The following is a 13,404-nucleotide window of genomic DNA, read 5'->3' on the forward strand; positions in this document are numbered from 1 at the left end:
CCCCAGCCGCCCCCAGCCCCGCCCCACGGGCCAGGCGCCATGAGTGAGCTGGAGCAACTGAGACAGGAGGCCGAGCAGCTCCGGAACCAGATCCGGGTGAGGCCTGGCTGCCGCTGGGATGGGGAAGCTGAGCTGGCAGGGTCTGGCAACTCGTGGGGGTTGCTACCTGCTTTGCTGCCCAAAGGGGGTGCCTGGATGATGGGGAGGTACCCTAATCTCTGCATGTCGACTCTTCTCCTCTGCCTGGCCTCCTATTTTCTTTCTCTTCCCTCACCTCCCCCAACCATCTTTTCTTCTGGTTTTCTCTGGCTCTGCCATCTCTTGCAGGATGCCCGAAAAGCATGTGGGGATTCAACGCTGACCCAGGTGAGGAGACTATAGGACTGGCCTGGGGGCTTAGGAGGCAAGGGTTGGAGACAAGCTGCTGGACTATGGTCCTTTTGCCTGGGTCTTCCTGAGCCCTGTGTCTCCACCTCCAGATCACAGCTGGGCTGGACCCAGTGGGGAGAATTCAGATGAGGACACGAAGGACTCTCCGGGGGCATCTTGCAAAAATCTATGCCATGCACTGGGGGACAGACTCAAGGTGTGTAGGTGGCCAGGGCGGGGCTCTGCTCAGCTTTGGTGCTCACAGGCTCAGGCATGACCTTATATTGGCAAGGGCAGCTGTAGAGGGAGGGCAGCCTCTGAAGGCTGGTAGGGTTTGAGCATCCCTGGAGGACCAGGAAAAGCAGGGCCACATTGACAGGATGTCTGTGCTACTGCTGGGGATGTCTCAGAAGGGCCTCCAGATTGGAGAGAGTGGCCTGCCTGCCTCCACACCCTGACCCGCAACCTCTCCCCTACCTGTCCCCCAGGCTGCTGGTCAGCGCCTCCCAGGATGGGAAGCTCATCATCTGGGACAGCTACACCACCAACAAGGTAGAGGCACTACCCAAGGGGGACTGGGATGGGGCTGGGCTGCAGAGTCCTAGCTGGCCTTGACCCTGGGCGTTGCCCTTCCTCCCTAGGTCCATGCCATCCCGCTGCGCTCCTCCTGGGTCATGACCTGTGCCTACGCGCCCTCAGGGAACTTTGTGGCCTGCGGGGGTTTGGATAACATCTGCTCCATCTACAGCCTCAAGACCCGAGAGGGCAATGTCAGGGTCAGCCGGGAGCTGCCTGGCCACACTGGTGAGGGGCCCAGCGGGCAAAGGCTCTGTTGTGGGAGAGGGGCTGAGCTGCCTTCCCCATTGAGACTCGGCTGACCAGCCCCTTTCCCCAGGGTACTTGTCATGCTGCCGCTTCCTGGATGACAACCAAATCATCACCAGCTCTGGGGATACCACCTGGTGAGTCCCCTCGGGAGTGGGCAGTCTGGATTCACCTGTACTCCCTGTCTCCCTGTCCCAGTGCTCAGCAGGATGCGCCCTGAAGCCCCTCACCTTCCTCTCCAACCTGAGGCTCCCTAGTCCCTTCCTACAGACCAACGGCTGGCTCTTGTGTTGAAGGGGTGGGAGCCAGGCAATCTGTCCTTCATCCCATCTCTGATCCTTTCCTTCGTCTCCTTCCCCTTTCCAGTGCCCTGTGGGACATTGAGACAGGCCAGCAGACTGTGGGTTTTGCTGGACACAGTGGGGATGTGATGTCCCTGTCACTGGCCCCCGATGGCCGCACCTTTGTATCAGGTGCCTGTGACGCCTCCATCAAGCTGTGGGATGTGCGGGATTCCATGTGCCGACAGACCTTCATAGGTCACGAGTCCGACATCAACGCCGTGGCTGTAAGTTGGGGGAAAGCCTGGTAGACCCTCTCTCCTAGGTCCTGGCACTGCCCTGACCTGCCCTTCACACTCCTCTTGTCTGTCCCACAGTTCTTCCCCAACGGCTATGCCTTCACCACGGGCTCTGATGACGCCACATGCCGCCTGTTCGACCTGCGAGCCGATCAGGAGCTCCTCATGTACTCTCATGACAATATCATCTGCGGCATCACCTCGGTGGCCTTCTCGCGCAGTGGCCGGCTGCTGCTCGCAGGCTACGACGACTTCAACTGCAACATCTGGGATGCCATGAAGGGCGACCGTGCAGGTGAGGCCTGAATCCTGGGGCAACGGGCAGGGGCCGGAGCCCAGGCCAGGTCTGTCACACCCCTTTTCCTCAGGTGTCCTTGCTGGCCACGACAACCGTGTAAGCTGCCTTGGGGTCACTGATGATGGCATGGCGGTGGCCACAGGCTCCTGGGACTCCTTCCTCAAGATCTGGAACTAAACTGCCCCAATCCCAGCTGGGCCCAGGCCAGGAGGGGCCCTGCCCATGCCCACACTACAGGCCGGGAGCTTTGGGGCTGGGTACACACCAAGCCTCCCTCCCTGGGCCACAGGGCCTCGGGTCCCTGCTCCCCCACCCAGGTTTGGTTCCTCCCGGGGGCCCCCACTGTGGAGATTAAGATGGGGATGGTATGGGGGAAGAGGAGGGGGCAGAATGCCCTTATCCTATTGCTGCCCTGGAGTCAGGGCCTCACCTCTGGACGGCCAGAGGCAAGGAGGTGGAAACTCCAGGGGCTGGCTTTTTTAAAACTGGTTTTATTTTAATTTTTATTATATTTTCAGTTTTTCCATAAAGGAACCAATTCCAACTCTGTACCTGGTCTCCCTTGTGTCTGCTCCCTTCTCTGTTGAGGCCAGACAATGGATAAAGGGCCCCACCAAAGGAGAAATAGAGGGCAAAGGACTTTTTCTCCAGCCAAAGCCAGAAGCTAGAGACTCTCAGGCCCAGCAGGGTCAGAGATGTTCCCAGAGGTGTACAGCACCCCACTGAGGTCTCCCCTGGCTAGGCTGCTGCAGCCTCACCCCAGCCCCTCTAATTCCCAGCCCTGAGCCTTAGCCACTTATCCCTCAAGACCCTCCCCCAAATAAAGCCAGCAGGTGCAGCGGACAGGGAGAACACACACCAAGTTTTATTAGGAGTATTTACATGGGGCAGGTGGAAGGGAAGTCACACACGGAGGTAGGGAAGGAGACTGTGGGTACAAGGCAGACATAGGAACACAGAATGACCCCTTTACCACCCCAATCCCAGGAGGGGGGCAGCAGGGCCCAGGAAGACTGGGACAGGACAGCAATGGGACCCGAGTCCCTGGGCAGGGCTCAGGGCTTGTAAACATTGACCACTCTCAGAGGGGATGGGGTGGGAGAGGGCTCCCCCTATACTTCCTCACAGGGTTAAGGCCTCTCCAGGCTCATGGGCCCCCCAACTCAGTCTCTTTAGCTCTGGGGGAAGGGGCAGGAAGAGACAGGAAGTGTCCCACCTTCCCCTGCATTGGCTGTGGCAGGGGGCAGGGCAGTTACATTCAGTCACAACAGGAGTCTCCCCTACCCCTCTAATGCCACCACACTGGCAAGAAGGGAAGGGGGAGTTGGGGGGCCAGCAGCAGCAAGACATTTCCCCCTGGCCCATCACCCCCTTATTGCTTTAGAGAGAATATTGTCTTTTCACTGACACTAACACTGTCAAAACCAGGGTGAAGTAGGTGGAGGGGCCCTGCCACCCCGAGGCCAGCTTTATCCCCAACACTGACCTAGTTGCCACTTTGGTGCAAAAAAAAAAAAAGAAAAAAAAAAAAACGTCCTCTCTCTGGAGATAAGATGGGGAAAGAAACTGGGGCAGCTCCCCACTTCCCCAGGGCAGTAAGGAGCAATACATTCATGGAGGGAGGCAGCGGTAGTCTCGCCCTAATACTGCACTCAGCAATGAGGTCAATGGGAAAAGTTTGATGAAAACACAAAAGATTAGACAAACTACCAAAAAAAAAGATGGAGACAAGCCCAGGTAGGGGTTAGAAGTCAGTGAGCAATGGGAGACACACACCTCCGCTCTTGACCCCAGCCTTACCCAACATTTAAGACACATCGAGGGGAGGCCTCTTGCTCCTCTCTCATTTGGTCGAGGGGTCAGGTGCAGAGCTGGGCAGTCCACACCCCCACATGGCTGGCTGCAGGGCAAGGCTCTCTTGTGACAGTCCCTTGCACTGCAGCCTCAGCCCCGAGCTGCCTACTCCTGGCCCTTTGAGGCTCTCCTGCCCCTCTAGATAGCGAAGACTTGGCCATGAAGTGGTGCCTTCCCAGCTACTGGAGGAATTGCTGTGCCCCTCCTCTGGGGGCAAGGTGGGGGCTTGGGAACCAAAGAATACATTCATGTGGCAAGGCAGGGAGCTGGGGCTTTCGGCTTACACCAGGCCGTCTCCCAAATGGCAGCGGTAGGGGGAGCCCCTCAGCAGGCCTGAGTCCGAATCCTGCCCTGACAGAAGGCGGTCGCCAACTGGCCTTTCCCCGTCTCCCCATCAGCTAGCACATGGAATGGCAGCTGGGGACTGAGGCGACTTGTCCAATTTGTGCAACTTTCCCCCAAAGCAGCAAAGCCAAGGGGTGACTTTGGCCCCCACCCCAGACACCTCTGCCACAGTCACAGCAACAGGGAGCTGTTCACAGCGGGTCCGGTGAGCAGGGCACTGAGGGGGTCTCGCTGTGCAAACTGCTGGCGCCCCAGCCATTACCCCAACAGCCCACCTTCTAAGGGCAGGGTAAGTGCAGCCTCAGGGGCCAGGCAGAACAGGTCCACGGGGCCTGTGTTCCCACTGCCCCAAAATAACAGTGTGTTTTTTCTTTCAGCCTAACTTTTTTTTCATTATTTTTCATCATTTTTCTTAAAAAACAAACAAAAAAACTTCCGTGGACCTTCTGTTATCACACCATCCCCCCTGAGGGAGAAAGCGTGTCTAGAATCTAGCTTTTTAACAAATCCTTTTGTCTCCTAACGTTTTTTTCAGTCATTTAAAATAAAAAAAAAAAAAAGGAAAGAAAAACCCCTTCCCCCCTCTGTAAAGTGCCTCGTGGTGGGTGAGTTAAGGTGCATCGTGTGGTTTGTAACAAGTGCTGGGGATCCTGCCCCTGCTTCCTCCTTTGCTCCTTCCTGGGAGCCTGCAGGCTAGGGACCCGAGGGTCCAAGCTGCGGCCGCCACTCCTGGCCTCCAGCCCAGGGGGCTAGTGGGATGGGCTGGTCAGTAGTCATCCACGCTCTCGATCTCACCAGAAGGTCCATGCAAGGAGTACCCTAAAGCAGGGAGGAAGTGGGCATGAGCTTCCTCAGCCCTCTCTGGACCTATGAGTAGGAAGCCAAACTCAAGCTCCTTTTGCAGCCCCTGACCCCCATGCTCACCCAAGATGCTGGGGTCGGAGTGCAGCATCAGTGCCCGCCTCTTGGCCTTGGTGCCCTCTCCAGGGCCAAGTTTGGTGCTGTGGTTGGCCTGAAAGGCTGTCTGCAGGGAGGCGCTGCTCAGCCACACCTCCTAAGGTAGCAGAGGAGGATGTCATGAAGGTGCCAGGCACTCCTCCCAGGGGTCCCTGAGAACTCACCTGTTGCTGATGCTGCCGCTGCTGGCTGGCTTTCTGCTTGGCCCTCCGCTCCAGGAATTGTTTGGCAAATTCTTTGGCTTCCAGCGTGTCCCCCAGGCAGGAACGGATATAATCATGGACATCATAGGGGGACTCCACCTCCTTGAGGATTGCGACAGCCATGGGCACTGCAGGGAGGACAGGGCTGTGAGGCACACCTGGCCAGACCAGAAGTCCCACCCACCAGTAGTGGCTCGATGCATGTGCACCGTGCCCTACCGTCCAGGCTGCCGGTGGTGCTCAGGGTGTGTAGCATCTGCTCACACCACTGGGTGAAGCCGTCCTGGGGCCTGGGAATGCCCTGCAACAGCTTCAATAGCTTCTCTTCTTCCTCTGTCTTTTTGCGAACAGGCCGACCTGACAGGTGGCTGTAGGAATCACTGAGAGGGGTAGGAAATTGGAGGCCAGAGGTCAGCCTGGGGTTTAGCACCCCCTTACCCCATCCCTTGGACCTCCAGGTCCCACACCCACCTGAGGGATGGGCTGCTCCGGCTGTTCTTTAGGCCAAGGCTGCGGGCCAGGCTTCCACTGCTCTTGAGGGTATCCTCCCAGAGGCCCAGGCTGCCACTGCCACTGCCCCCACTCTTGTCAGGCCCGCCCCACAGTGGCCCGGCCTCAGAAACCCATTGGTTCAGGGGAGCAGCGCCCAGGCCCCCAAGCTGCTGAGATGGCAAGAAGTCAGGGGCTCCAATCAGAAAGCCAAGAAAGTTACGCAGCACAACTTGTTTTGGTGCCACAAGGAGAGGGAGAACCACATGGAAGAGCTCTCAAAACCACACCAGGAAGGAGGAATGGAGGAAGAAGCCTGGGCCCAGTGGCCACCCCTCACCCAGCCCACCCTGCATCCCTGCCCATCAGAATGGGGGCCCAGCCTGCTCACCGAGCGGTGGTTGGGGGCCTGGGCCCTTGGGGGCTCCCGGGGCACAGGCGGCTTGTGCAGCTGCCGCTCGCTCTCCAGCTGCAGCTCCAGCAGAGTTTTCATGGACAGGCCCTGCTTTGCCAGACTGGCCCACAGTGGAGGTGGTGAGCTGGGCGCAGGTGGCACAGGAACTGAGGCTGATGCCTGCTGCTGTTGCTGCTGCTGCTGCAACAGCTTCAGGAGCAGCTCTTGCTGCCGCACCTGGCAGAGGAGGGGACACTTGGTGGGTGGGGTCAGCAGCAGCCCCGGGCCTGGGCAGGCCACTGTGCTAAGGACACTGACTTGCTTGCGCCGAAAGAGCTCCTCCTCCTCCTGGCGCCGTTTGTGCTCTTCCTGCTGCTGCTGACGGCGCTTTTCCTCGCGGCGCTTGCGCTCCTCCTCCTCCCGCTTTGCCCTGAGCTCCGCTTCTCTGCGTTCCTGGAACTGAGCAGGGGTGATCAGAGGAGGGTGCAGCCAACCTCTGCCAGCCTGCATTTCAGCCCGCATTTCAGCCCAGGCCACTACTCACTTTATGCTGCAGCTGGAGCTGTTCTAGGATTGGACCCTGAGTCGAAGAGTTAATTGGTATGTCCCAAAGACTGGCCTCACCACCTGCAGGAGGCACAAACAGCTGTAGGACGGCACTCAAGATTGGCCCCAGACCCAGAGGGCAACAGCACAAGGATAACAGACCTCACCCAGGGCAGGCCTGCTGGCCACTCACCAGACTGTGATGAGGCTGAGGTATGTACGTCCCAGAGTGGGCTTGAATCCGGCACCGACAAGGACCGGCTAATTGTCGGGAGCAGGTTCTGGTCCCCACCTCTGAGGAGTAAACCACTGACTCTCAAGGCCCCATGCCCACTTCCCTTTGCAATCCCCCTTTCCCCAGCTCCACCTTGAGAACCCAGATACCCATGGAGGCACAGACCTGGGGGTTTTGAGAGCCTGGAGCTGCTGCAGAAACGTCGTGAGCTGTTGCTGCTGCGGCGGTGACAGGTCCCCCATAGCTGCCTTTTCCCGGAGAGAACATGGTGGGAGCTGGCGGCTGCAGAGACAGATGGCATAGCAGTGGGCCACAGGGTACCACTACCTGGCCTGAGGGCCAGACCTTACAGCCCCCATACCTGCCAACCAGCTGAAGGAACTGCTGGTGCTGCAGCTGCTGGTACAAGGCTGCCGCAGCCAGCTCCTGCTGCTTCTTTAGCCGCTCCTGGTCCATGTTTCCCTGCATGTGGTGAGAGTATGCCCAGTGTGCACAGTGGGGAGGATGGCCCCTGGGGTCCTGCCTGCTTATGCCAGTCTGCCGTCTCCTACCAGCCCTCCCTGCAATGGGCAGCAGAGGAACATTGTGCTCACCAGCAGTGGGGGTGGTGAGGGACCTGGGGCAAAGGGCACACGGCCCCACATCTTGATCACTTCTCCCAGAGGCTGGAAGCCCTCATCGCAACCCCGCTTCACCAGCAGGGACATGGAGAAGTAGCCGGCCTGGAACCATTCTGCCATCTCCTGCGTTGTGAAGGGGCCTAGCCAAGCATGTGAGGGAAGGAGGGGAAAATGGCACTAGGGTCAGAGAGCTCACTGACAACATCTTGCACAAGAAGCGCTCAGCACAGCCCTTCTGCTCCCACAGCTACCTTGGATTTCCCCCTGCGGGTCCTTGTAGAACCACTTGCGGGCAGCACCGTGGCTGAGGGGGAGGGCAGTGGCAGCTGTGGAGTGGCGCAGGCCCTGGGTCTGCATGGCAGCCGTAAACTGCTCCTCCTCCAGGGAACTGTCCTGCAGGGAGGCCACCAGCTTCTCTGCTTCCTGGGAGCCCAGAAGACAGGTAAGGCTGAGCCATCCAACCACAGCAACATCAGCATGGGAGCATGGGGCTGCAGTGGGTGAAGGAGGCTGGGTCGTGGACTAGTCAGGAGAGAATCTGGAGGAGGGTAGAGTCTAGGACAGAGACAGATGAGCAATGATCTCCTGCTTGCTTCGGGCATCCCCATACCTGCTGCAGGTGCTTCAAGCCTTCCTCATCTTCCAGATCTCCAGGGGGTGCCGGGGGTGAGCCAACACCTGGACTCAACTGGATCCCCCGCATGTCATCTCCTAGAAGTGAAGAAGTGGGGGAATGCAGTGGACAGTCCCCCATCCACCCTCCAAACAAAGGGGTTCTTGCTACAACCCCCCAATACCAATGCCCTGTGTACCTTTTCTCCACCAGTCCCCGTCCACAGGTGCCTCCCACCATACCTTCAGCTGTGGGGAGTTCCTTCTCCACTGCTTCATCACTCTCCCCATTCGTGCCCCAGAGTGGGCCCAAGGTGGGCAGTGGGGACGGAGAGCTGGACTTCTCTGGAGGCGGCAGTGGGGGCATCTCCTTCCCACCTGGAGGAGGAGGATAATCACAAAGCCGGGCGTGGTGGCACATGCTGGTAATCCCAGCACCCTGAGAGACTGAGAAAGGAGGACTACAAGCTCAAGGCCAGTCTAAGTAACTAAATGAATTAGCAAGACCTTGTCTCAAAATAAAAGGTAAAAAAAGGACCAGAGATGCAGATCAGTGTGAAGTCCCCCAGGTTGAATCTTTGGTACCACAAAAAAGAGAATGATCACCAGAACTCTCAAGCAAATAGTGGAGGGTTCTGCATGCAAGGTGGTGCAAACCACCATCTGCACCCTCGGGCAGTATGGCCATCCTCTAGCGAAGCTCTGGGAGTGCAAATGTCCTGCCACACAGCAGCTCCCGGACTCGGGCTGCAGAATGTGAGCAGGCACGCACTCCAAGGAGCCTCACAGGGGTCTCAGGTTCCCATCATGTGTGATCTCACGTCATGTGCTTTCTGCTGCTCTGCTACCCTCCCCACAACTCTGAGCACTTGCTCAGCTTGTGGTCCTCAGCAACCTGACGCTACAGCTAGGTGGGCAGCCAGCACCCTGCATGCTGACTCCTCCTCCTCCTCCAGTGCAGCTCCACAGCTGGCTCACCGGCCTCAGGTCGCTCCTCATCCAGCCCTTCTGAAGACTCCTCCTCCTCCTCCAGGCCCTGGAAATCGAGTTCTTGCTCCTCAGGAATGGGATCCTTGGGGCCCTTCTGTGTGGGTGAGGGGCAGAAAGCACATGGCGGGGGAGGCACGGGCCCCAAATGCAGCATGCATCTCCCCAACCTCTGATCAGCCCAACTTGGCTCTCCTCAAAGATACCTTGAGAGGTAAGAAGGCCCCAGAGGCATCGAAGGTGCCCATTTCTTCATCCTCATCATCAAGGCACCACTCTGGGAGTCCATCCTTGTCGTCATCAAAGCCATCAAGCCCACGGCACCTCCGGAGGTGAGAGCTGCCTCCCCCACCCCGCCCCTCCTCTTCACCACATCCTCCTCGCTCCCCTCTCAAATCAAAGTCAAACTTTCGACGCCGCTCCCCATGTTCCCGCCAGCCAGCAGAGCGGGGGCCGCCATCTGGAAGGAAAAGGGAAATTGGCACCAAGATCAAGCCAGTATTGTCCCTCATCTGCCATTCACAGGACACCCCAGGAATACCGACATCACCAACACCATTCTTCCCACTCAGTCCCACCCCAGCAAACCTTCTGTGCCCTTCCCTTGGCCACAGGACTGCACTTTCCAGTTCCCAAAACCCATAGCACCACTATGCCTAATCTCACCAGGACTAGTGGAGCGCCAGCGATCACCATCTCTCCTGGGTCCTGCCCCGAGTCTCCAGCTGCCCTCTTCCTCCTCCTCCTGCTCTTCTCGAAGTGAGCGCCAGTTCTCACTGTCTGAGCGGGCGTGTTCCTTCCTTGGACCAGCCCCTCCCTCCTCAAACCCAGATCTCGCTGGCCATGGAAAGAGACGCAGCACAGTGAGCAGGACGGCTGCCATGGAATCTGGACGTCTCTTAACCCTGCTCCAGGCCCTCCTGCCTTTACCACTGCCCCCATAAACTTCCCCCTACCTGGGGGCACCCATCTCAGTTGCCCCCCCACCTCTGGCCACCATGCTTGCCACTCTCATACCTCCATCCCTCCTTGCAGACTTCTCAAACCGCCTCTCACCTCTGCAGGAGAGAAAGGTATTGGTCAAATGCAGTACGTGTCCCTCCCGACCCTGCGGGATTGTTACACACCTTGTCCACTCTGCCCTGGGATGGGGGGAGAATAGATGGAAGGGGGGAAATCAGGCTCAGGAGAAAGGAGCACAAAAGATTATACAGAACAGATCACAGGGACAAACAGATCCTACGAGAATGAGAAGCAACGGGCAGGCTGGGCCGGGCAGGTCAGTGGGGACAGGGGATTCTGACAAGGGCTTATCTAGTGGGTCTCTGCTAACTCACTCCCAGCCTCCCTCCACGGACTCTGGCCCAGCCCTGGGCTCCTCCATGGCTCTGCCTCCATGCCACCGCCTTCCAGCCCCACCTGTCATCCCAGCTCTGGCTTCGCTGTATCTCCCGGGGGTTTCGTCCAAAGGCTCCATCGCCTTCTTCAATGCTTCTTTGGTAAAAGCAACTGTCACCACGGCCACGGCCTAGACAAGGACAGATACCTGGGTCTGAAACCTGCCAATGTCTCTCCGTGCCCTAGGGACCACAGGCTCACCCCTGCCCACCCTTGAATCTGCAGTCACTCCTCTACCTCGACTTCTCGTGCTGCCCCTGCCACGGGAGGCACCAGCCAGTGGGGGAGCAGCCCCTTTCCCCATCAGCCTCAGCACAGCCACGCTGTTCACTGACAGGGAGAAGTTCCTCTGAGGAGGGAGCCAGGGGCGGGAGTGAGGACCCCGGCACCTGACCACCCCAGCTCCCCAAATCTGACCCCCACATCCTCAGCCTGGCCTGGCCCCACCTGCTCCTCCTCAGTCAGAGGCTCCAGGGCCAGTGGCTGTAGTGGCTCCTCTTGCAACACTGCAGCAAACTCCTTGTCCTGAAGTTCTTCAGGGACCTAAGGTGAGGCAGTGGGGCCAAAGACACCACGGCTCAGGACTTCTCCCCAACTGAGGCCACGCAGGTGTGGATGCCACCCACCCCACCCCACCCCGGCTACCACCACACCTTGTCCTCCTTGATGTAGAGGGCCAGCATCTCCTCTCGCCCATAGCGGTAGTCAGCCAACTTGTACTTGGGCATAGCAGGGGAGGTGGGTGGTGAGGCCACGCTGCCTCCACTGGAAAGGGCCCTCAGCCTGCAGGACGCACAGAAGAGGAGGAGAGCACCCATGGTCCCAGTGGCCTTGCTCCTCTTCCCCAGCACAGCCACACCTGCTTCACCATGACTCACCACTCAGGCCCAAAGTTGAGCGTCTCTGCTGCCATTGTGGAGCTGGAGTACTTCTCAGAGGTCAGGGGATGAACAGGGTAGAGAGGACCTGGTGTACACTATCCAAACACCTGTGGGGCCATGAGCACACAGGGCATAAAGCCATACAGCCTCTGTGCTTGGCTGCTGGTCCCCACCACTGTACTGGGCCATGGGCTGGCGCATGGGGCTGGGAAAGGGCTCACCTAAGCCACTGGCCACTCACACCATGAATTAACAGAAGTTGAGTCAGGGCTGCCCACAGACCTGGGAATGTAAGGAAATAGGGAAGCTAGAGGCCCTCCTGCAGCTCTGCACTCACCTGGCAGTCTTGCAGGGGAAGCAGTTGGGAGCTGAGCCCTCTTCAGACAGGGGCTGGTGCTAGAGTGAACTAGGGTCCCCAAGCCACTGGCTAGTGGTATGGCCTCAGGACCTCCCAGGAGGAGCTTTCACTTCTGGGAAAGATCCTTAAGGACAAGCAAGGAGAAGGGGTTAAATTTGTGGGTCAGATGGCATCCCTGTCTCTTGCCCCCACTACCCTGTAGGAATGGAAAGGTCCCCAGATGCTAGGGGCACAGACAGGACACTAGCTGGATGCTGAGGGGTGGCCAAGAACCTGGCCTCACATCATCTGCACTCTAACCAGAAGTTCAAACACCAGGTATAGCAGAGAATTCAGTAATAAGGTGACTAAGGTAGGCATGGTCATTCAGGGCCATTAAAAAAAAAAAAAAAGCCACCAGAACCACAGTCCAGTAGAGAAAAAGGTTATGGCCCAAAGGATTAGACACAAACTTGGGAGCAAAACTACTATCCTCAAGGAAAAAAATCAGGACTGGCTGCTCTGATGCTAAAATCTAGACACCAGGTCAGGGGAGGAACCAGCAGAAAAGAGGCAGGAATTCTTCCTGGGCCAAAGACAGTCACACAGGCCAGGTTCCTAGCTCATGAGCCTAGGCAAGGCATCTCAGGGCTAGTTTCCCCAATAGGAATACACACCAAGCCCCCCTGCCCCAGACCAACAACAGCTGCTACAATGAAAAGCTGGGAAACAACACCCTCAGATAAGGATGGAGGGTTCCCTCACCATAGAGCAGAAAGCAGGTCAGAGTCACAGAGTCTGACAGAGGCGGTGGTGGTAGCAGCAACCAGTTCCTCTAAGGAACAACGGAGGATACTCTCGGAAGAGGGCTCATCCCTGACGGGACGGAAGCGGAAGACGAAGGGCAGGCAGTGTCCAGGGGTGCAAGAGGGCTCCGTCACGGGCCGGGAAGGAGGCTGGGCCGGCACAGCGCTGCAGTGCCCATCCACTCCAGGACGCCAGCTCTGTGGGGAGGAGGGGAGGTTTCTGCCAAGGGCCTAGGACAAGGGCTCTCTCACCAGCAGTCAAAGCAAATAACGATGACTGACACTGGGCTGCCCAGATCACAGCACCCGAGGATCTAGAGTGAGACACCTAAGCTGGCTAAGCTCCCAGACTGGCATCTCCACTCCTCCAGAGCTTCGGTGACACACAGCACAGCTTCTTCTCCCCCTGCATCAGAGGAGGCCACAACCCTTAGGCAATCTAGCAACTTGATGGACTTGAAGACATAGTAAATAAAAGAAGTCAGTCACAAACATAACACTGGAGGACTTCTCTTGTACCATGAACCCAGGGCAGGAATATCAGAGGTGCAGGGGAAGGGGATGTGGGGCTGTTGAATGGGTCCAGGATTTCAGCAGAGAGTGAGGAGAAAGTTCTAGAGATGCTGGTCTGGTGGTGATGGCTGCACAACACAGCTAAGAAAATGTAA

At 58.0% G+C, this 13,404-nt stretch overlaps 2 protein-coding genes across 9 annotated transcripts; one reads left to right on the forward strand and one right to left on the reverse strand.

The window, feature by feature from the left end:
- Nucleotides 1-6: 6 nt before the first annotated feature.
- Nucleotides 7-3,762, forward strand: Gnb2 (G protein subunit beta 2). Its single transcript, XM_010609592.2, has 9 exons — nt 7-96; nt 328-366; nt 480-586; nt 858-921; nt 1,011-1,173; nt 1,265-1,331; nt 1,561-1,762; nt 1,853-2,069; nt 2,143-3,762. Exons 1-9 carry the CDS (start codon nt 40-42, stop codon nt 2,247-2,249), a joined length of 1,023 nt encoding a protein of 340 aa, XP_010607894.1. The 5' UTR covers nt 7-39; the 3' UTR covers nt 2,250-3,762.
- On the reverse strand, nt 2,914-13,193 carry Gigyf1 (GRB10 interacting GYF protein 1). Of its 8 annotated transcripts, none has more exons than XM_033764861.1 (26): nt 12,696-13,191; nt 11,931-12,075; nt 11,591-11,700; nt 11,366-11,495; nt 11,160-11,255; nt 10,950-11,061; nt 10,734-10,842; nt 10,442-10,456; nt 10,332-10,372; nt 9,981-10,151; nt 9,521-9,774; nt 9,306-9,411; nt 8,326-8,705; nt 7,967-8,138; nt 7,689-7,855; nt 7,457-7,557; nt 7,261-7,377; nt 7,054-7,154; nt 6,859-6,941; nt 6,633-6,773; nt 6,312-6,551; nt 5,903-6,090; nt 5,651-5,811; nt 5,393-5,559; nt 5,196-5,325; nt 2,914-5,090 (listed from the first exon to the last, which is right to left on the reverse strand). In XM_033764861.1, exons 3-26 carry the CDS (start codon nt 11,623-11,625, stop codon nt 5,038-5,040), a joined length of 3,270 nt encoding a protein of 1,089 aa, XP_033620752.1. In that variant the 5' UTR covers nt 11,626-11,700; nt 11,931-12,075; nt 12,696-13,191; the 3' UTR covers nt 2,914-5,037. The 8 variants fall into 8 exon arrangements, with proteins under 8 accessions (XP_033620752.1, XP_010607866.1, XP_010607874.1 ...); XM_010609564.3 differs by having other exon boundaries at nt 5,903-6,093; XM_010609572.3 differs by having other exon boundaries at nt 5,903-6,093; nt 6,312-6,773; nt 8,326-8,426; nt 8,571-8,705; nt 12,696-13,180.
- Nucleotides 13,194-13,404: the final 211 nt, after the last annotated feature.

Source organism: Fukomys damarensis, unplaced genomic scaffold (genome assembly GCF_012274545.1).
Source record: "Fukomys damarensis isolate Sample0158 unplaced genomic scaffold, DMR_v1.0_HiC HiC_scaffold_17, whole genome shotgun sequence".
Taxonomy (NCBI): domain Eukaryota; kingdom Metazoa; phylum Chordata; class Mammalia; order Rodentia; family Bathyergidae; genus Fukomys; species Fukomys damarensis.

Bases quoted from the DNA above. Each gene is read 5' to 3' on its own strand.
- Gnb2 (XM_010609592.2), top strand. From the start codon at position 40: ATGAGTGAGCTGGAGCAACTGAGACAGGAGGCCGAGCAGCTCCGGAAC. The intron at 367-479 runs GTGAGGAGACTA...CTCCACCTCCAG, and splicing joins GGGATTCAACGCTGACCCAG to ATCACAGCTGGGCTGGACCC. The intron at 1,763-1,852 runs GTAAGTTGGGGG...TCTGTCCCACAG, and splicing joins CCGACATCAACGCCGTGGCT to TTCTTCCCCAACGGCTATGC.
- Gigyf1 (XM_010609530.3), bottom strand. From the start codon at position 11,625: ATGGCAGCAGAGACGCTCAACTTTGGGCCTGAGTG. The intron at 7,558-7,688 runs GTGAGCACAATG...CACCACATGCAG, and splicing joins CCTCACCACCCCCACTGCTG to GGAAACATGGACCAGGAGCG. The intron at 6,942-7,053 runs GTGAGTGGCCAG...TGCCTCCTGCAG, and splicing joins CTCAGCCTCATCACAGTCTG to GTGGTGAGGCCAGTCTTTGG.